This window comes from Cydia fagiglandana, chromosome 27 (assembly GCF_963556715.1).
Source record: "Cydia fagiglandana chromosome 27, ilCydFagi1.1, whole genome shotgun sequence".
Taxonomy (NCBI): Eukaryota; Metazoa; Arthropoda; class Insecta; order Lepidoptera; family Tortricidae; genus Cydia; species Cydia fagiglandana.
In genome coordinates, this window is record NC_085958.1 from 6550086 (window position 1) to 6568912 (window position 18827).

General features: G+C 40.5%; 1 protein-coding gene and 1 long non-coding RNA gene across 2 annotated transcripts in view; one reads left to right on the forward strand and one right to left on the reverse strand.

The window, feature by feature from the left end:
* Positions 1-3499, reverse strand: part of LOC134677937 (uncharacterized) — a 351049-nt gene extending 347550 nt beyond the window's left edge. Inside the window, exon 1 of the long non-coding RNA XR_010100127.1 lies at positions 3426-3499. This is a non-coding gene — a long non-coding RNA (uncharacterized LOC134677937). The remainder of the gene's footprint in view (positions 1-3425) is intronic.
* LOC134677925 (scavenger receptor class B member 1) overlaps positions 1-18827 on the forward strand; it is a 200960-nt gene that overhangs the window by 159816 nt on the left and 22317 nt on the right. The window contains exon 4 of the mRNA XM_063536370.1: positions 541-701. Within this exon, the coding sequence (XP_063392440.1) occupies positions 541-701 (161 nt within the window). The remainder of the gene's footprint in view (positions 1-540; positions 702-18827) is intronic.

An 18827-nucleotide genomic window follows, 5' to 3' on the forward strand; every position in this document is an offset into this window, starting at 1 on the left:
GCCGCCCGCACCTTCCCCGCCACCCTTAGTCGTCCTACCCCGTCGCCCCCGTACCGCGCACGCGAGGACTAATTTAAGCGGTAGGTCTATAGCACTCTATCCTTACTTTATTTCTCATTTCTCTGTGGAGTAGGTTATTCACAATAGATCAGGAATGGTCGCGGTGATACATAGGCTTTGAAGCCTTATATAGCCCCTAATAAAGGAGAAGAAGAAGAAGAAAGGAGGCCGTTTAATGTGTTTTCATCACACTCGCTCAGTAAATGTGGAATTGCACGCAGGTTTAGCGGGAGTTATAGAAAAAGCGTTCTCCCTAGAGAGTTATGAAGTTTCTAGTGCCATAATTAACAGTTTTTTGTCTTTATACTTAATTTTTGTATCGCAAGTGTGATGAAAAACATTGTGTGTAACTCGAGGCGTAATAATATTGCAAACTCGAGTCTATAAATCGCTCCGGCAAGCCGTCGCGATTTAACTTACTCTCGTTTGCAATATTCAACTTACGCCCCATGTTGCACAATGTGCTATTGTTTGCAACAGGAGCTGAGGCTGTGGAACGGTTCGTTGAGCTACTCCTACTGGCAGAAGCCCGGCGTTGTCCGCCTGACGAAGGTCTACATCTTCAATGTCACCAACCCCAGCGGCTTCCTCGAACACGGCGAGAAACCGAAACTGGTGGAGGTCGGCCCGTTTGTGTACAGGTAAATCTCTGATAAATCACATGTGTGAGAATTGCACTGTTGAAGTGGCAATTGGCAGTCCACATACCACGAAAAGTCACGGGCCATGGATGGGTAAGCGCAATGTCGGGCGACCACAAACTAGATGGACGGATGATCTTGTACCTACACGACGCTGGGAGCGCTACAGATAGGCCGCTCCCGGTGGCGGTCTATAGGGGAGGCCTATGTCGTATGTATGTCTGTAATAAGAGCTTAAGCTATGGAAGCTGAGCTACTCCTACTGGCAGAAGCCCGGTGTTGTCCGCCTGACGAAGGTCTACATCTTCAACGTCACCAACCCCAGCGGCTTCCTCGAACACGGCGAGAAACCTAAACTGGTGGAGGTCGGCCCGTTCGTGTACAGGTAAATCTCTGATAAATCACATGTGTGAGAATAGCACTATTGAAGTGGCAATTGGCAGTCCACATAGCACGAAGCGTCACGGGCCATGGATGGATAAGCGCAATGTCGGGCGACCACAAACTAGATGGACGGATGATCTTGTACCTACACGACGCTGGGAGCGCTACAGATAGGCCGCTCCCGGTGGCGGTCTATAGGGGAGGCCTATGTCGTATGTATGTCTGTAATAAGAGCTTAAGCTATGGAAGCTGAGCTACTCCTACTGGCAGAAGCCCGGTGTTGTCCGCCTGACGAAGGTCTACATCTTCAACGTCACCAACCCCAGCGGCTTCCTCGAACACGGCGAGAAACCTAAACTGGTGGAGGTCGGCCCGTTCGTGTACAGGTAAATCTCTGATAAATCACATGTGTGAGAATAGCACTATTGAAGTGGCAATTGGCAGTCCACATAGCACGAAGCGTCACGGGCCATGGATGGATAAGCGCAATGTCGGGCGACCACAAACTAGATGGACGGATGATCTTGTACCTACACGACGCTGGGAGCGCTACAGATAGGCCGCTCCCGGTGGCGGTCTATAGGGGAGGCCTATGTCGTATGTATGTCTGTAATAAGAGCTTAAGCTATGGAAGCTGAGCTACTCCTACTGGCAGAAGCCCGGTGTTGTCCGCCTGACGAAGGTCTACATCTTCAACGTCACCAACCCCAGCGGCTTCCTCGAACACGGCGAGAAACCGAAACTGGTGGAGGTCGGCCCGTTCGTGTACAGGTAAATCTCTGATAAATCACATGTGTGAGAATAGCACTATTGAAGTGGCAATTGGCAGTCCACATAGCACGAAGCGTCACGGGCCATGGATGGATAAGCGCAATGTCGGGCGACCACAAACTAGATGGACGGATGATCTTGTACCTACACGACGCTGGGAGCGCTACAGATAGGCCGCTCCCGGTGGCGGTCTATAGGGGAGGCCTATGTCGTATGTATGTCTGTAATAAGAGCTTAAGCTATGGAAGCTGAGCTACTCCTACTGGCAGAAGCCCGGTGTTGTCCGCCTGACGAAGGTCTACCTACATCTTCAACGTCACCAACCCCAGCGGCTTCCTCGAACACGGCGAGAAACCGAAACTGGTGGAGGTCGGCCCGTTCGTGTACAGGTAAATCTCTGATAAATCACATGTGTGAGAATAGCACTATTGAAGTGGCAATTGGCAGTCCACATAGCACGAAGCGTCACGGGCCATGGATGGATAAGCGCAATGTCGGGCGACCACAAACCAGATGGACGGATGATCTTGTACCTACACGACGCTGGGAGCGCTACAGATAGGCCGCTCCCGGTGGCGGTCTATAGGGGAGGCCTATGTCGTATGTATGTCTGTAATAAGAGCTTAAGCTATGGAAGCTGAGCTACTCCTACTGGCAGAAGCCCGGTGTTGTCCGCCTGACGAAGGTCTACATCTTCAACGTCACCAACCCCAGCGGCTTCCTCGAACACGGCGAGAAACCGAAACTGGTGGAGGTCGGACCCTTTGTGTACAGGTAAGTCTCTGATAAATCACATGTATGTATGTGTGAGAAAAGAAGACCTCCTGATTACATCAGGAATGTTGCTAAGGACAGGCGTGTCTCACTCCGCGATTTCGTCGCTTTGCTACAGGTAGCTAAAAGTGCATCCGTTCGGCCCCAATTTTGGGGTTTGCCATAAGCCGCGCGTGGCGCTGTCGCCACCTAGCGGCCATATCTGTGCTGATCGTAACAGACGCGTTTTGTTAGAGAGTGAGTCTTCTGTACCTAGTACCTACTATTATTTATTCTGTGCTATGGATCTGAACATTGTTGGCTCCAGAGGAAGAGGAAGACCGAAAATGAGATGGGTAGACACCATAGCACAATCACTACAAAGTGTTATTATAAACGTAATATTTTCATAAAAATTTTGGAATTAAGGAAAAAACCGGACAAGTGCGAGTCGGACTCGCCCACCGAGGGTTCCGTACTTTTTTATATTTGTTTTTAAAACGGCAACAGAATTGGGGGGTTGCGCGCACCGCACCCGAGCTGCATACATCGCTGTCATCGCATTATTAGTAGCTCGGTACACGTCAAAAGCCATCGGACCACTGTTTTTTTTTTATAATTAAATATTATAGGAATTTTTTTTACACAAATTGACTAAGACCCACGGTAAGCTCAAGAAGGCTTGTGTTGTGGGTACTCAGACCGTTGTCTGAGTAAATATATTTAAATACTTAAATACATAGTAGAAAACAACCATGACTCAGGAACAAATATCTGTATCATCATACAATTAAATGCCCTTACCACGATTCGAACCCAGGACCATCGGCTTCATAGGCAGGGTCACTACCCACTAGGCCAGACCGGTCGTCAAAACTGTCACTTTTTACACTGTGGTATAGCCATGACATTTAATTTTAATTTAAACTTTCATCATCAAATCGCGTGATTTGCCAGCTAGCCTTATACGCCCAGAATCGGACGGCGACTATTTTGTGAGCCAAGACCAGTCGACGTCAAAGATATGTTTACACTTTTGTACCTTATGCCATTGTAATAAGGCGAAAAATGTAAACATATCTTTGACGTCGACTGACCCAAGAGCACTGACCGTCGTTTTTGTATTTCGCGCGGCTTGGCCTTAATCACTAGGGGGACACCGGGTTGAATTGGAACCGTAAATTTCCTCTATTTTTTTATTTATAATAATAATAATTCAGCCTATATACGTCCCACTGCTGGGCACAGGCCTCCTCTCATGCGCGAGAGGGCTTGGTCTATAGTCCCCACGCTAGCCCAATGCGGATTGGGGACTTCACGTACACCTTTGAATTTCTTCCCAGTATGGAGGTTTCCTCGCGATGTTTTCCTTTACCGAAAAGCTAGTGGTAAATATCAAATGATATTTCGACTATTTCGTACATGAGTTTCTTTATTTAAGTTATTTCTTTATTTTCTTTAATAATAAACATTTTTAAACAAGCGGATACGTCTGCGAAATCCAGATTTATTATATTGAAGGAAAAAAAAGAAAAACTTCCGCTTCTGGCACTGGTCCCACCGCGAGCTAGTAAGCTATGAGCTATCGGCTATAAACACGAACAAAAGATAAGCACTCCCGTGTAAATAAAAGAGACACGGCGATATTTATAGCTCACCGCTGGGCGAGTAACTATAAATATCGCCGTGTCTCTTTTATTTACACGGGAGTGCTTATCTTTTGTTCGTGTTTATAGCCGATAGCTCATAGCTTACTAGCTCGCGGTGGGACCAGTGCCTCTGGCAGGAGTTGAACCCGCAACCTCCGCAATTCGTGCGTTACTCTCAACCAAATATAATTATATCATGTTATATTGTTGCTGCTTTTTAATAATAATGCCGACGAAGCTGGAGATCCCGGGTTCGAATCCCGGTAAGAGTAATTACTCGTAATATAAAATCCTTGATACTTTGAAGGGATACTTTAATTAAAGGATACGAATCTTTGAGATATTTAACTTGACAAAATTCTATTTATTATTGTCTCTATCTAGTCTATCTAACACATACAAATGTGAATATGACAAGGAAAAACGACTATCCACGACTTATCGCGAGCAAACTATCAAGTATTTTCCTCTAACTATGTAATATAATTCTAAATATACTCTTAAATTATGAGAAGTGGTCCAATCCGCCCCAGTTCACTCCCATTTCCCCAAATTGGCTGCATATTTCTAGCGCATTGTAATTTACAGTTTAAAACGACAGCTTAGAACAGCTATGGCAATACGATATTTGACTGTATTTAAAATAAATTATTTTACACTATGCATGAAATAAAGCACCAGAAGATTAATAGAGAAACGTAGACAGCAGTTAGTTTTAGACACAATTTCTATTTTTAATACCCGTATAAAACTATAAAGAGTAGGTAATTTGATTATGACGTCCTGACGTCACATGCTACTGTTTCATATAAATTCCATAGTAGCAAAATTGTTTTGACAGTTCGAAAAAAAAGGAATTTATATGAAACACTAGCATGTGACGTCACAATCAAATTACCTACTCTTTATGAACGGGATTTAAAATAGAAATTGGGTCTAAAGATAAAACGTTTTTCTATAAATCTTATGTTGCTTTATTTCATGCATGGTGTAAAATAATTTATTTTAAATACAATCAAATAGGTACCCTATTGTGCGCGTGCAATAGTGATCAACATTGTCAGGTGGGTTAATATACGAAAATCTATCTGGACATTCTATAAAATAGAATATGGGAGACCGAGCTAAACATATAAAAACTCAAAAATGGGCGTTTAGCAGAGATCAGACCTAGCTGATCGATTTATCGCCCCCGAAAACCCCCATATAGCAAATTATATCGATATCGTTAGAGCCGTTTTCGAGATCCCCGAAAAATATATATAAACGAGAATTGCTCGTTTAAAAGTATTAGATAAAGATAATTAATACATAGACAAAGTTTTTTAAAGTTTCCTCATAACAGCGTCTATACTGTGTGTGGCCTGTATTACGAGCAAATAATTAAAACATAGATTGTACTCCTCAAACGGTGACACTTTTGTTTAACAACTTTTAAAAATTTTGAAGTATTTAGACATTTTAGACTTCTTATTTTTCATACAAAATAAATATGTATTATCTTCAATGGACGCCATCGCCACGCCATATCATTGTGATTGACGTTGCTTGTCACGCCTTAAAACATAACAAAATTCGCGATACATTGCGACTTAGGATAAACTTTAAAGTGTATTAAAAATCAAACCACAAGTTATTTTTTAAAGTTGCTGAACAAATGTTGGTCAGTGTGAGGAGTACAGCCTACAGTTTAATTTTTTACTCATATTACAGGCCACACCCGGTATATAAATGCACCTTCTGACATAATCTGTCGCAACAATCACTTAAAACGGTGAACGCAAAGCAACTAAATACAAACAAAAAAAATAAATTTGTGACTATTTCACTATAGTTCGTTTTTTTTTAGCATTAGAAAGAACTTGCAAGAAGGTAAGCGATCTTTACATGTCTTTTAATTGAAAAACGCTTTTTATAAATCAAAAATTATTACCTATGAAAGCAGAAGAATATAAATGATCGTATTAGATTCATAATTGTTACATATTTGCCATAAGTTATTTTTAAAATGTGTTTTTCAATTAAAAGACACATCAAGATTGTTTACCTAATTTCTAATGCTAAAAAAACGAACTATAATTGCATGCATGTATGTACAGGTACAGTGTACACCTCAATTTGAAAATATTTTTAAACTCTATTTTATGAGGCATAAAGGCGGTTTTAGAATATTTTTGTGTTTAACCTCTAGCCGCATACGTCAAACCTTGCCAAGCAAAATTAAATTTTATTTTGACAACACAAAGTTCAAATTAGAATGGAACTGGAGACCTTTTTATAGGTCTCTGGGCGGCTAGAGGTTAAAGAAGAACACAGAAGGTGGGTGGGTGGCCGACTGGATCTGACGTCCAACTTTCAATGAGGTCGCGGGTTCAAATCCTGGCCGTAAAGTGAATGCAGTTTTGTTTCTTTTTAAAAATAAAGGAATATCTCCTTTAAGTAAAATGAGCCAGCTTAAGGATTTAAGGTAGTTTCCCTCCAGGGCCCGACTTATCTTTCCACCCTGTATAGGCTTAATTAATTTTATTTATTTGTGTTTAAAAATTAGGCATTTTACATTGAACATGTTGCGTTGCGATACTTCTCATAATTGGTACGAGTATCTTACGAAACTAATGACTATGAAAACTACTTACATATCTAGTATTTAGACATCAATTCAAGGTCATCTACAATCTATATATTTACATTTTTATCAAGGTAATGCATAAAGGATCTTTTTATATTAAACTATGCAAATTATCCATATAATTTATTAATTTAATTAAATATTCTGTAATAAATAAAAGTCTTCCGCAACTCTAAAGTCTGATGTATCTTTAGGTATTTAAATAAACGTAAACAAACAATTTGTAAATTTTCGGGCAGTTATAACATTTATTGGTTAACCGACCAAATACAAAACCGCCTGGATCAGTCACTGAACGACCTGACTTTAACCTACATTATTTGATCGTGTAATGTTTTCATCTACCCTCAACTGGCTTAAGCAGCCAGGAGTTTCAGTCCTAAGTATGGGGAACCACCAACCAAATTTTATAGTTCTTTTTTTAGGGTTCCGTACCCAAAGGGTAAAACGGGACCCTATTACTAAGACTTCGCTGTCCGTCCGTCCGTCCGTCCATCCATCTGTCACCAGGCTGTATCTCACGAACCGTGATAGCTAGACTGTTGAAATTTTCACAGATGATGTATTTCTGTTGCCGCTATAACAACAAATACTAAAACAGAATAAAATAAAGATTTAAATGGGGCTCCCATACAACAAACGTGATTTTTGACCAAAGTTAAGCAACGTCGGGAGTGGTCAGTACTTGGATGGGTGACCGTTTTCTTTTTGCATTTTTTTCCGTTTTTTTTTTGATTTATGGTACGGAACCCTTAGTGCGCGAGTCCGACTCGCACTTGCCCGGTTTTTTTATATTTACTTTCACCTGACCGTTGTCTGTCTGTGTGTAATCAAATCTTGCAAGTTAAATTTGATCCACTTCCCGGTTTCCGATTGAGCTGAAATTTTGCATACACAATGCAATATTGTGGTGTCATCGAGCTGATCTGATGATGGAGACCGGAGGTGGCCATAGGAACTATGTGATGAAACAACGAAATCTAATTGTGTTTGGGGTTTTTAGAATTGTCTTTTTTTTTTATTATGAATGGGCTTACTCATGGCCACAGACTAGCCGAGGCGTAGACGTGGCCTACGATGGAGCGAGCTCGCCCAGAAGGTGTCTGTATCGATGAACATTAGTTGCCTGTGGAAAGAAAAGTACAGTCAGCGATAAAAGCTTGTACCAAAAATGAAATTTTTGCCAAAAACTTATTTATAGAATCATCATCTTCCTTGCGTTGTCCCGGCTTTGTTATATTATTTTATGGAATACATATACAGACCGACATATATAAAAAATTGTTGGGAAGACCGACATAGGGCAAGAAGTCTCGTATTTGTATGCGTGCAACCTTACCTGTACCTGCAATAATATGTTACACAACGAAGCCCGCAAAAATATCTGACTCGATCTTATTTGTAGAGCCATACGAGCGTGTCACATATTTTTGCGGGCTTCGAAGAGTAACATATTATTGCAGATAACTGTACTTTTCAAATATAATTCACGGTAAGTTCAGTTTTCAAGTCCGTGTGAATTAGTGAAATTTATTTATCAAAGTACATCAAAAAGTCACAAGGAATGCTGCCTCTACTTATAATACGTTTTTTTAGCCTATGTGTGTCCCACTGCTGGGCAAAGGCCTCCCCTCTCCCTTTCCAAACCTCCCTGCGCTGAGCAAGATCCCGCCAATCCCGCTGGAATGCATCCAGGTCGTCCCGCCATCTCTTCCTCGGTCTGCCTCTGCTTCGACTACCCTGAGGATGCCAGCTAGTGGCTATTTTGGCCCATCTGTCATCCGGCAAACATATCCAGCCCAGTCCCACTTTAGCCTGGCGGTCTATACGCTGGCGGTATAATACTTACGGTTAATAAAATATAATATGGTTGTCAAAGAAGCGCCTTAGGAAAGCAAAGATTATAGCCTCTTTTTAGCAGGATATTTGGCAATTCACGACTATTATTAAAATTCGTTCGACCAATATGTGTGCGGCTAGCAATTAATATAAAAATAACTTTACAGTTGGGTTACATCGGGCCATTACAACCAAATGGGCATTACCTGTAGCAAGCTAACGCCAGCAGCGTGTTTGGCACATTTATGCCTAATACCTCTCGACTAAGCAGAGTGTTTAACTGCCCGATTCGAATTTTAAGATTCGTCAATTAATAGATCTAGATGCGAACAAAAAACGTCACTTTTGACACTGACACATCTAATTCATATCGTTTCTAGATCTATTAATTGACGTACTTATATTAAAGTGCGAATCGGACCGTACTCTCTGCTTGCTCTAAGTGCTGTACTTAGGTTAGAACGTGCACTGTAGTTTAGCGCATGCGCTGTACGGGTCGCCGCTTGCGACTCGTGATTTCTTCACACGAAAACCCCACTCTGAACTCTCGCGCACGCAAGTGCTTAGTGGATTATATGTATTGAAATAGCCAAAAGGCTCCTCTTCACGTTGGGCCAACGCCAACGCCAACGAGGGACGCAGCCATGCGGTAGAATGAGATAGCAATATCACTTGCTCCCTCTAACGCATAAATGCGTCCCTCGTTGGCGTTGGCGTTGGCCCAACGTGAAGAGGAGCCTAAAAGATTAATACAAATGAACCATCCACTGCCGAATGATCGCTAGGTACAATTAGTAAGGTACCTGCGCCAAAGAAGACCCAGTTCTTAAGCTTGCCCATATCTTCTTCGCGTTATCCCGGCATTTTGCCACGGCTCATGGGAGCCTGGGGTCCGCTTGACAACTAATCCCATGATTTGACGTAGACACTGGTTTTTACGAAAGCGACTGCCATCTGACCTCCCAACCCAGAGGAGAAACTAGGTCTTATTGGGATTAGTTCGGTTTCCTCACGATATTTTCCATCACCGAAAAGCGACTGGCAAATATCAAATGATATTTGGTACATAAGTTCCGAAAAACTCATTGGTACGAGCCGGGGTTTGAACCCGCGACCTCCGGATTGAAGTCGCACGCTCTTACCGCTAGGCCACCACCGCTTTTTTTAAGCTTCCCTATATACTTGCAAAAATAATATGCCATCGTCAGTCATCGAATTCGAAACTAGGTATTCAACCAATTTTAGTAAGAAGTTCATCTATTCTTTTTTTTATGGATTGAATGACTTTAACCAATTTATAAGGAGGGTCATTTTCGAAAAACCGCATTATGGTTAACATTTTAGATACACCCAGCAAGCCTATTATGGATCGCTTTATCCACATTTACCCACGTGATAAAACAACTGTCACTTTTTAACTCTGCGGGAGAGAGACGGGCACCGTTTTATCACGCTGTCACGTAGACAAATACGACCATCATATCCGTACTGAACGCGATTGTACACAAACACACATCGGCATTTTTCGTAATGCTAGAAACTCGACAAACTTGCCTTAGCATAAACCAAACGCACCTTCTTCTACAAAACCTAAACTTATTATCACCTCTATAACCTTACAGATACGACTCAAATTCCAATGACGAGTTTGTATTTTTAGGTTATTTTGACACTTATATACATTACGACACTGTCAATAAAACATAATCTGTGTGATCAGTTTTTGACAGGCGCGGGTGAACGGATAATGTCAATACTGTAGTGTCAATAACTCTCACTAGCGATATTAAACGCTTAGCAACAGTACGGCCAGTGGGGAGACACTCCTGACTTCGGTCGAACTCGGCTCCGTTCGGCTCAGCATTGCTCCGAGCAATTATTAGGGTTGGCGCCTCTTGACTTCCTTGTTCGTGCACGACCACAGATAAGATAATCACTTGAATTTTGACAACCCTAAATAGCCGAAAGGGATACGGCCATTATTTATTATTACTATTATTAGAATGGGATAGCACGATTCGACCCTGAACCGCTGCCAAATTTCGGGTTTGTAGGAAGTGTCCTTTCTGTACGGTAGTACTATTATTTCTTCTGTGGCGCGGCTACCACGAGTTAGCAGTTAGTTTAGCGACTGCGTGATTCGCATTCCCTCTCTATCGCACCAATATATCAGTGGGAATCTCAATTCATCATGTTCTTTGCATTCTGTTTGACTCATGTGTTTGGCTCATGGGAGCCTGGGGTCCGCTTGGCAAGTAATCCCAGGAATTGGCGCAGTAGTTTTTACGAAAGCGACTGCCATCTGACCTTCCAACCCAGAGGACAAACTAGGCCTTATTGGGATTAGTCCGGTTTCCTCACGAATCCCACGATGTATTCCTTCACCGAAGAGCGACTGGTAAATATCAAATGATATTTCGTACATAAGGGGGGCTTTCGTCCATAAATTACGTCATCTATTTTTGAATAAAATCATCAAAAAATCATGCTTCGAATGACTCCGTTTCCTCCTATGTCATGCTACCGTCATCCGATGACCAGACCCCCCCCCCCCTAATTTGAAATTACGTAATTTATGAATAGATAGACCCTAAGTTCCGAAAACTCATTGGTGCGAGCCGGGGTTTGAACCCGCGACCTCCGGATTGAAACTCTTACCGCTAGGCCACCAGCGCTTATTTATACAAGTAAAATGTATGTGACACTCTTAGGAAAAACGTGTAGGTGAGATGTGTCATGTAACACAAAGTGTGGAATTGCCATTAATGGTCATATTTGCATATAAATTTGACGTTTATGCTGTCATTTGCACACTTCATCATTGTAAAATATGTGTAGAACTTGATTGAAATCTTCATTTATGTCATTTATGTATACCTAAAATACCTATAGTATATGTCTAGATATGTTTAGATATGTTTTAAACTTGCTACTGTAATTGTAGCGTCTCATCATCGTCATCATCATCATCTCAGCCATAAGACGTCCATCTGCTGAACATAGGCCTCCCCCTTGGACCTCCATTCGTACCGGTTGGAAGCGACCCGCATCCAGCGTCTTCCGGCGGCTTTAACAAGGTCGTCCGTCCATCTTGTGGGTGGACGTCCTACGCTGCGCTTGCTAGTCCATAGCATAGTTGTAACGTAGTTGTGGCGTCTAGCGTATCTTATTTCAGTTATTTGAAATGTGTAGTTTTTGGGCAGTAGTGTAAAAGTCTGTGACAACCCTACTGTGTTCTTGTGCGGTGTTGGCATTTACGAAAACATCTAAGGCGTCAGTCCACTGTTACTTTTTACACTGTGTCGCGGTGCCTGGCCAAGATGACAATCGGTGATAGAAAACTTCAATAGGTGTATAGAAATAGTCAGGTTTTTTTTCATTTTCACAGTACCTGAAAGAAAGAATGAAAATATATTTATTTACGTCAAACCAAACCAGTTAATTACAAACAAGACATAGATCGACTGTACCTTTTCCTTAAAAAGGACACATTTCCGCCTAGATTTATAGGTTACGTTAGGTCTAGGCTAATCTAGTTCAGACTATCTGCCGTATTCGAACTTCAAGATATTCACAAGAGACGACACGTACTAGATCCATTCTAGATACGTTATAACTAGTTTAGATATCAACTAGTTCTCTTTTACAGCGCAATTCGGGCAACCAATGTCACTTTTACGTTAGACAGAGTAAGATATCTATTAGATGTGAATTGGATCTCTAAGTCATATCCTGTGGAAATCGTTCAAGAGTATCTCCAGAATCGCGCAAATGTCAAATTTGACAGGTTAGTTCTTAAACATGTCGTTATCATATCTTGGTGGTGTCTAAAAGATATCTAATAGATATCTATTTCAAAATCCGAATCGGGCCCAATGACGCTTGACTATAAAATACTAGTAAAATGAGATATTATTCTACATAAAGATGGCATTTTATTGTTACTGTTTAACATATTGTATTGTATCGTAAATGGTGTGAGTTCTTAAGCGTCACAAATGCCACTTCAAAGAATAAATAATAGTACAGGAGACTCACTCTCTAACAAAACGCGTCTGTTACGATCAGAACAGATATGGCCGCAAGGTGGCGACAGCGCCACGCGCGGCTTATAGTAGAAGAGCCGGCCGCAAATTTTCTAACCGACTTGATACCACGATGAAATGCACAATGGTTTCCCATAAAAGTGATGCTAAGTCCGAATTCGATAGTCTGCCACGGCGGAACTTGCCGAAAGTACGAAAAAGAAGGCCACTTCCGGTGCGAAAAAAGGGGGCTGATTTAACCCATCTGATACCGAAATAATAGTTATGGCAGCAGTTAGAAATTTACATGTAGACACATAAAAGCGAAGTCTGCCAGTATTTTTTTTGCCGGAAGTGCTTGGCAGACGCTCTCAAAGGTGGCCAACGGGACCCCTAATTTAACCCATCTGATACCACCATGAAACCAATTCCAGTCGGTAGGTATGAACCCTCATGTCAGGAATATATAAGTCTGCCAAGGCTTTTCCTGCCGAAACACCTTGGCAGACGGGATTATGTAAGCAAGGTCGGCATCGGTTACCCTACACTAACCCATCTGATACCACCATGAAACCAATTCCAGTCGGTAGGTACGAACCCCCATTTTAGGAATATATAAGTCTGCCAAGGTTTTTCCTGCCGAAACACCTTGGCAGACGAGATTATAAACAAGATGACCATCGGTTACCGTACACTAACCCATCTGATACCGCCATGAAACCAATTCCAGTCGGTAGGTACGAACCCCCATTTTAGGAATATATAAGTCTGCCAAGGCTTTTCCTGCCGTAACACCATGGCAGACGAGATTATGTAAGCAAGGTCGGCATCGGTTACCCTACACTAACCCATCTGATACCACCATGAAACCAATTCCAGTCGGTAGGTATGAACCCCCATTTTAGAAATATATAAGTCTGCCAAGGTTTTTCCTGCCGAAACACCTTGGCAGACGAGATTATAAGCAAGATGACCATCGGTTACCGTACAGTAACCCATCTGATACCACCATGAAACCAATTCTAGTCGGTAGGTATGAACCCTCATTTCAGGAATTTATAAGTCTGCCAAGGCCTTTCCTGCCGAAACACCTTGACAGACGAGATTATGTAAGCAGCATCCACATACGAGGGATCCGTATTTTGGGATTATACAGATTACGGACATTATTAATAGCTGTAGGCTTATTTATTACTTTATGCTTATACATATTTGTATATAATTATGTTACTAATAAAATATATTTATAATTTATTAAACCTAAACTTAATACATTGGGAATTCATTACCTGCTTACGGCAGTAGTAGGGATAAGTGGGTGAGTTCTGGCTCACTGAGCCAGGCCAACAGTCCCTCCCCCTTTTTTCCCTTGTTGAGGCCCTGCAACCTTGCCTTGAACACAAACTAATGTCATTGTAGCTCGAATCTAACCTAATCTATTTTTATTGCTTTTAGAATATTTCAATTATCTACTTTTGCAAAGTTAAATGTTGGAATCTCTATTTCGAAAAATTGAATTTTAATGTGACTTTAACACGTTCACTGCGTTACGGGGGCTTTAAGCCCCGTACGATGTCATCATTCAGTGCGAAGTTAAATTTATTTTAGAAGTTAAAGGGGGAGGGGAGGGTGCACACATTTTACCACTTTGGAAGTGTCTCTCGCGCAAACTATTCAGTTTAGAAATAAATGATATTAGAAACCTCAATATCATAAGCGATAAGACCGCCTTTTGTTACCTCTATTGTCTTTGTTTATGTTATTGTCCATTTATTGTAAACTAAGTGTATTTGAGGCGTGCAATGAAGAGTATTGTATTGTAACATTTTTGAAGACCTATCCATAGATACCCCACACGTATGGGTTTAATGAAAAAGACATTATAAGTTTCAGTTCTAAGTATGGGGGACCCCCAAAATTTATTGTTTTTTTTTTCTATTTTTGTGTTGAAATCTTAATGCGGTTCACAGAATACATCTACTTACCAAGTTTCAACAGTTCTTATTTAGGGCTTGCAATATCGAATGGTTTCCAATTCCGGAACTGATTTTCGATATTGGGTTCCAATTCCGGAATTCCGGAACTGGTTCCGGAATTAGGGTTTATAGTAATTTTATTAATTTTTGAGTAAAAAACAATAAAAAATGTGAAATTTTGATAATTTACGTTTATTAAAGTTAGTATTGTTTAAGAGAAATTTAATTTGAAATACTACACATACTTTTTTACCTCTTATTTTATACCACCTTATAAAAATGGTTACTTTTATTCACTTCTATGATACCATTCGATGCATAATTTTATAGTAAAATAGTTAAATATAACAGCTTCCTATTCTTCCTAACATAGTACGTAGTGATGTTGTTTAAGAAGTTGAAGGTCGAAGTTTGGCTTTTTCCTTCCTATTTCCCAATTATGATTCAGAATATAATATGTATATTATATGCTTCTACAGGATCCGAAATCGTTGATAGAGAAAACCTTCTATCTGAGTCAAAAATAAAATGTCTAAATATTTTTAAATTTAAATTCTTATAATTCGCTTATGTAGGATTCAGACTATTCTGACTATTCTAAGCAAGTACATCGCTTTGCTTTTTTTTACGAGCCCATATTGTCCCACTGCTATACGCACAAACGGAAAAGTAAAATATACCTATACTATAGTTCACTGAATGACTAAGTGACTTATTAACAACAAAAAACACCAGTATAGTATAGGGTAGTTTCTTAACAATTTTCAATAATAAACGAATTAAAACCTGAAAGAAGTACTTAAATCCAATTCCGGAATTTTCGATATTCAGTTGTATCAATTCCGGAATTGTAATATCGGAAAATTTGTCCGAGATTCCGGAATTTCGAAATTCCGGAATTCCGGAATGCAAGCCCTACATTTTCCCGATTTGTGAGCGGTTTCGCGTTATCACGCGCACGAGTTGCGCTACCCTTGACCCCTATAAAACGGGGGGTAGGGGAGGGGTTGTTATCAGTCACTTATCAAAAGTTGACCGGTACACATCTCCGCATATTTTCCCGTGAAGAAGACCTGTGAAAAATGGAAACCACTGAAGCTGAAGTCCGCCAAGTCGTCCAGCTCCTGCAAGAGGGGCATAGCCAAAGTTCAGTAGCTGCCACGCTGAATTTAAGTCAATCTACAGTTTGCAGAGTTTACCAGAGGTTCCAACGGACTGGATCCTTTACTTCAAGACCAAGAAGCGGCCGTAAAAAGTGTACATCAGAGAGGGACGACCGCTTCATTGTCACAACATCTCTCCGAGATCGACACCTGACAAGCGTTGCCATCCAGCAGCGTTTGCGTGAGATACGAGGAGTGGCTGCCAGTGAGTGGACAATAAGAAGAAGACTCAAGAAACCCAGGAGGCCTGCAACAGGGCCCAGATTGCTGGCGCGACACCGTACAGCCCGAAGATAGTTTGCAGAAAATCATATGGACTGGACCATTGAGCAATGGACCCCAGTTCTCTTCTCGGACGAGTGCAGAATATGTTTGAATGGATGTGACCGAAGAGGAAGAGTCTACAGAAGGCCAGAAGAACGGTTCGCCCAATGTTGCTTCTCCGAAAGGGTCGCCTATGGCGGTGGATCCGTGATGTTCTGGGCGGCGTTTCCTACGACGCGCGAACAGAGCTGGTTTTTGTGCCTGGCGGGGGCCGTGGCGGTGGATTGACCGCTGGAAAATACATTACTGACATCCTGGAGGAACAGGTTGTTCCTTATGCCGGTATTTTTGATGAGGGGTTCATCCTAATGCAGGATAATGCCCGTGTCATACCGCTAGGGCCACCGCAGCCTACCTTTTCGAAGTGGGCATCGACACCATGGACTGGCCAGCGATGAGTCCGGACCTTAACCCCATTGAACACGTGTGGGACTACTTGAAAAGGAGGATTCGGAAGCGGAATCCTGCCCCGGCCAATGTTGAGGAGCTGAAGGGAGCCTTGCTGGAGGAGTGGGACGCTATTCCACAAGATTTCATTAGAAAATTAATTAGGTCTATGAAAAACCGCTTGATTTGTGTGAGGAGGGCTAGGGGTGGCAACACCAGGTATTAATTTAATAATAATAATTTATTTTGTATTAGATAAATGACTTTTATTCTTAACTTTCCTAAATTTATTTCTCGACCATTATGTCGCTACTTTCAGTTTCTGATTTTTTTTAGTCTTCAGATTTGAAATTTCATTAAATTTCTAATGCGTTAGATTATAAGCTTTCAGTTGATACCAAAATTTTCAGAATCGGCTCTAGAATTACAAAGATATTGGGTGCGGACGAAAAAATGCAAAGTGATGCAATACTTTTGCACGCGAGTGTATTTGCCGTAACTTATTTTTAAAATGTGTTTTTCAATTAAAAGACACATCAAGATTGTTTACCTAATTTCTAATGCTAAAAAAAACGAAGTATAGTTGAGATAAATTAAGAAACTTGGTGTATTTTATCAACATAATAAGTGTAACAAAATAAGGGGGTGCCCCTTAGGAAAAAAAATGTTTTTTGAACCACCCTAACATATAGTGATACTGGTGTATTTTAAACAAACCAAGCATTTACATTCAGAAATGTGACATTTGATGAAGTGAAACTGCTGATGATGATCAGAATGGAACTCTTCAACGACGCATAGCTCATGTTTGGGGATTTGTCCTCTTCGTTATGTTTGTTAAGCACGTTAGATTTTTAAGTCATATTATCGTGAAGCTCAAGTTCTGATGATGGGATCCATAAGGAATCGAGGGAACTCTACAAATCTTAATGGCATTGTATAGTGACTCTTGTATTTTCATCAGGCAAACAAGGATTTACATTAAGAACAGTGACATTTGATGAAGTGGTATTTTCCCGACCCGTTTTCTATTTGGTTGGTGTAAATGGAGTTGGTGAATTTTTTGATTCATTCGGGCGAAAACTGGAAGGTAAAATGTATCATAAAATGTTCATGAAGAGAAATTGTAAGAGATGGTATCATTACCAACAACTGTGGAAAATACTGTTTAGTTATTCTTTATTTAAAAATAGCAAAATCAAATTGCATGATTTCATTCGTTTTCTCCACTGTACACAGAATAAGTAATGATATTTAGACTAGACAAAAAAATTCAAAATCGCTCTCCTTCTTGATGCGACTGGCAAATCATATTACTTTTTGGCAACCGGGTTTTTTAACCTAATTAGACCCCGCTGAATCTGAATTTGCCGGTTGCTCGATCGAAATCTTGACCGGAAGTGAGATATTTGACATTAAAGGTCCGTTTTTTTCGTTTTTATTACATAAGTAATATGCATAAAATTGCCTACAATAAAGATTCAGTACAATTTTTCGCTAGGATCAATATTAAAAGAGATTTTAAAGCGGGAAATTTAATTATAATCACTTCTAAGGTCCCGTTTTTTAGGTTTTCGTAAATAACTCATAAACGGTGGCCAATATCAAAAAATGTTATTAGACGTTAATAATCTACACAAAATTTTGAACAAAAAAGATTCAGTACACTTTTTGCAGGGATCAATATTTAAAAAGATAATAAAGAGGGAAAGTTAATTATAATAAATTCTAAGGTTCCTTGTTTTTATTTTTTCGTTAATAATTTGAAAAGTATGACTCATAGCAAAAAAAATCTTAATAAACGTAAAATTTCCTACAAGAAACATGCAGAACACTTTTCGCTAGGATCAATATTTAAAAAGACAAAGCAGCGGGTAAGTTAATTATAATCAATTTTAAAGTCCCTTTTTAGCTTTTTGTAAATAACTCGTAAACAGTGTCCCATAGCGAAATAGGTTTTTAAGAATAAATTATCTACATAAAATTTCCTCCAAAAAACATCTAGAACACTTTTCTCTAGGATCAATATTTCAAGCGATATTAAAGGAAGAAAGTTAATTACAATCAGTTCACAGGTCACTTTTTTTTAGTTTTTCGTAAATAACTCGTAAACGGTGGCCCGTTGCAAAACAATATTCTACATAAATATTAAACATAAAATTGTCCACAAAAAAGGTTCTGTACACTTTTTCGCTACGATCAATATTTAAAGAGGTAAAAGGGGGT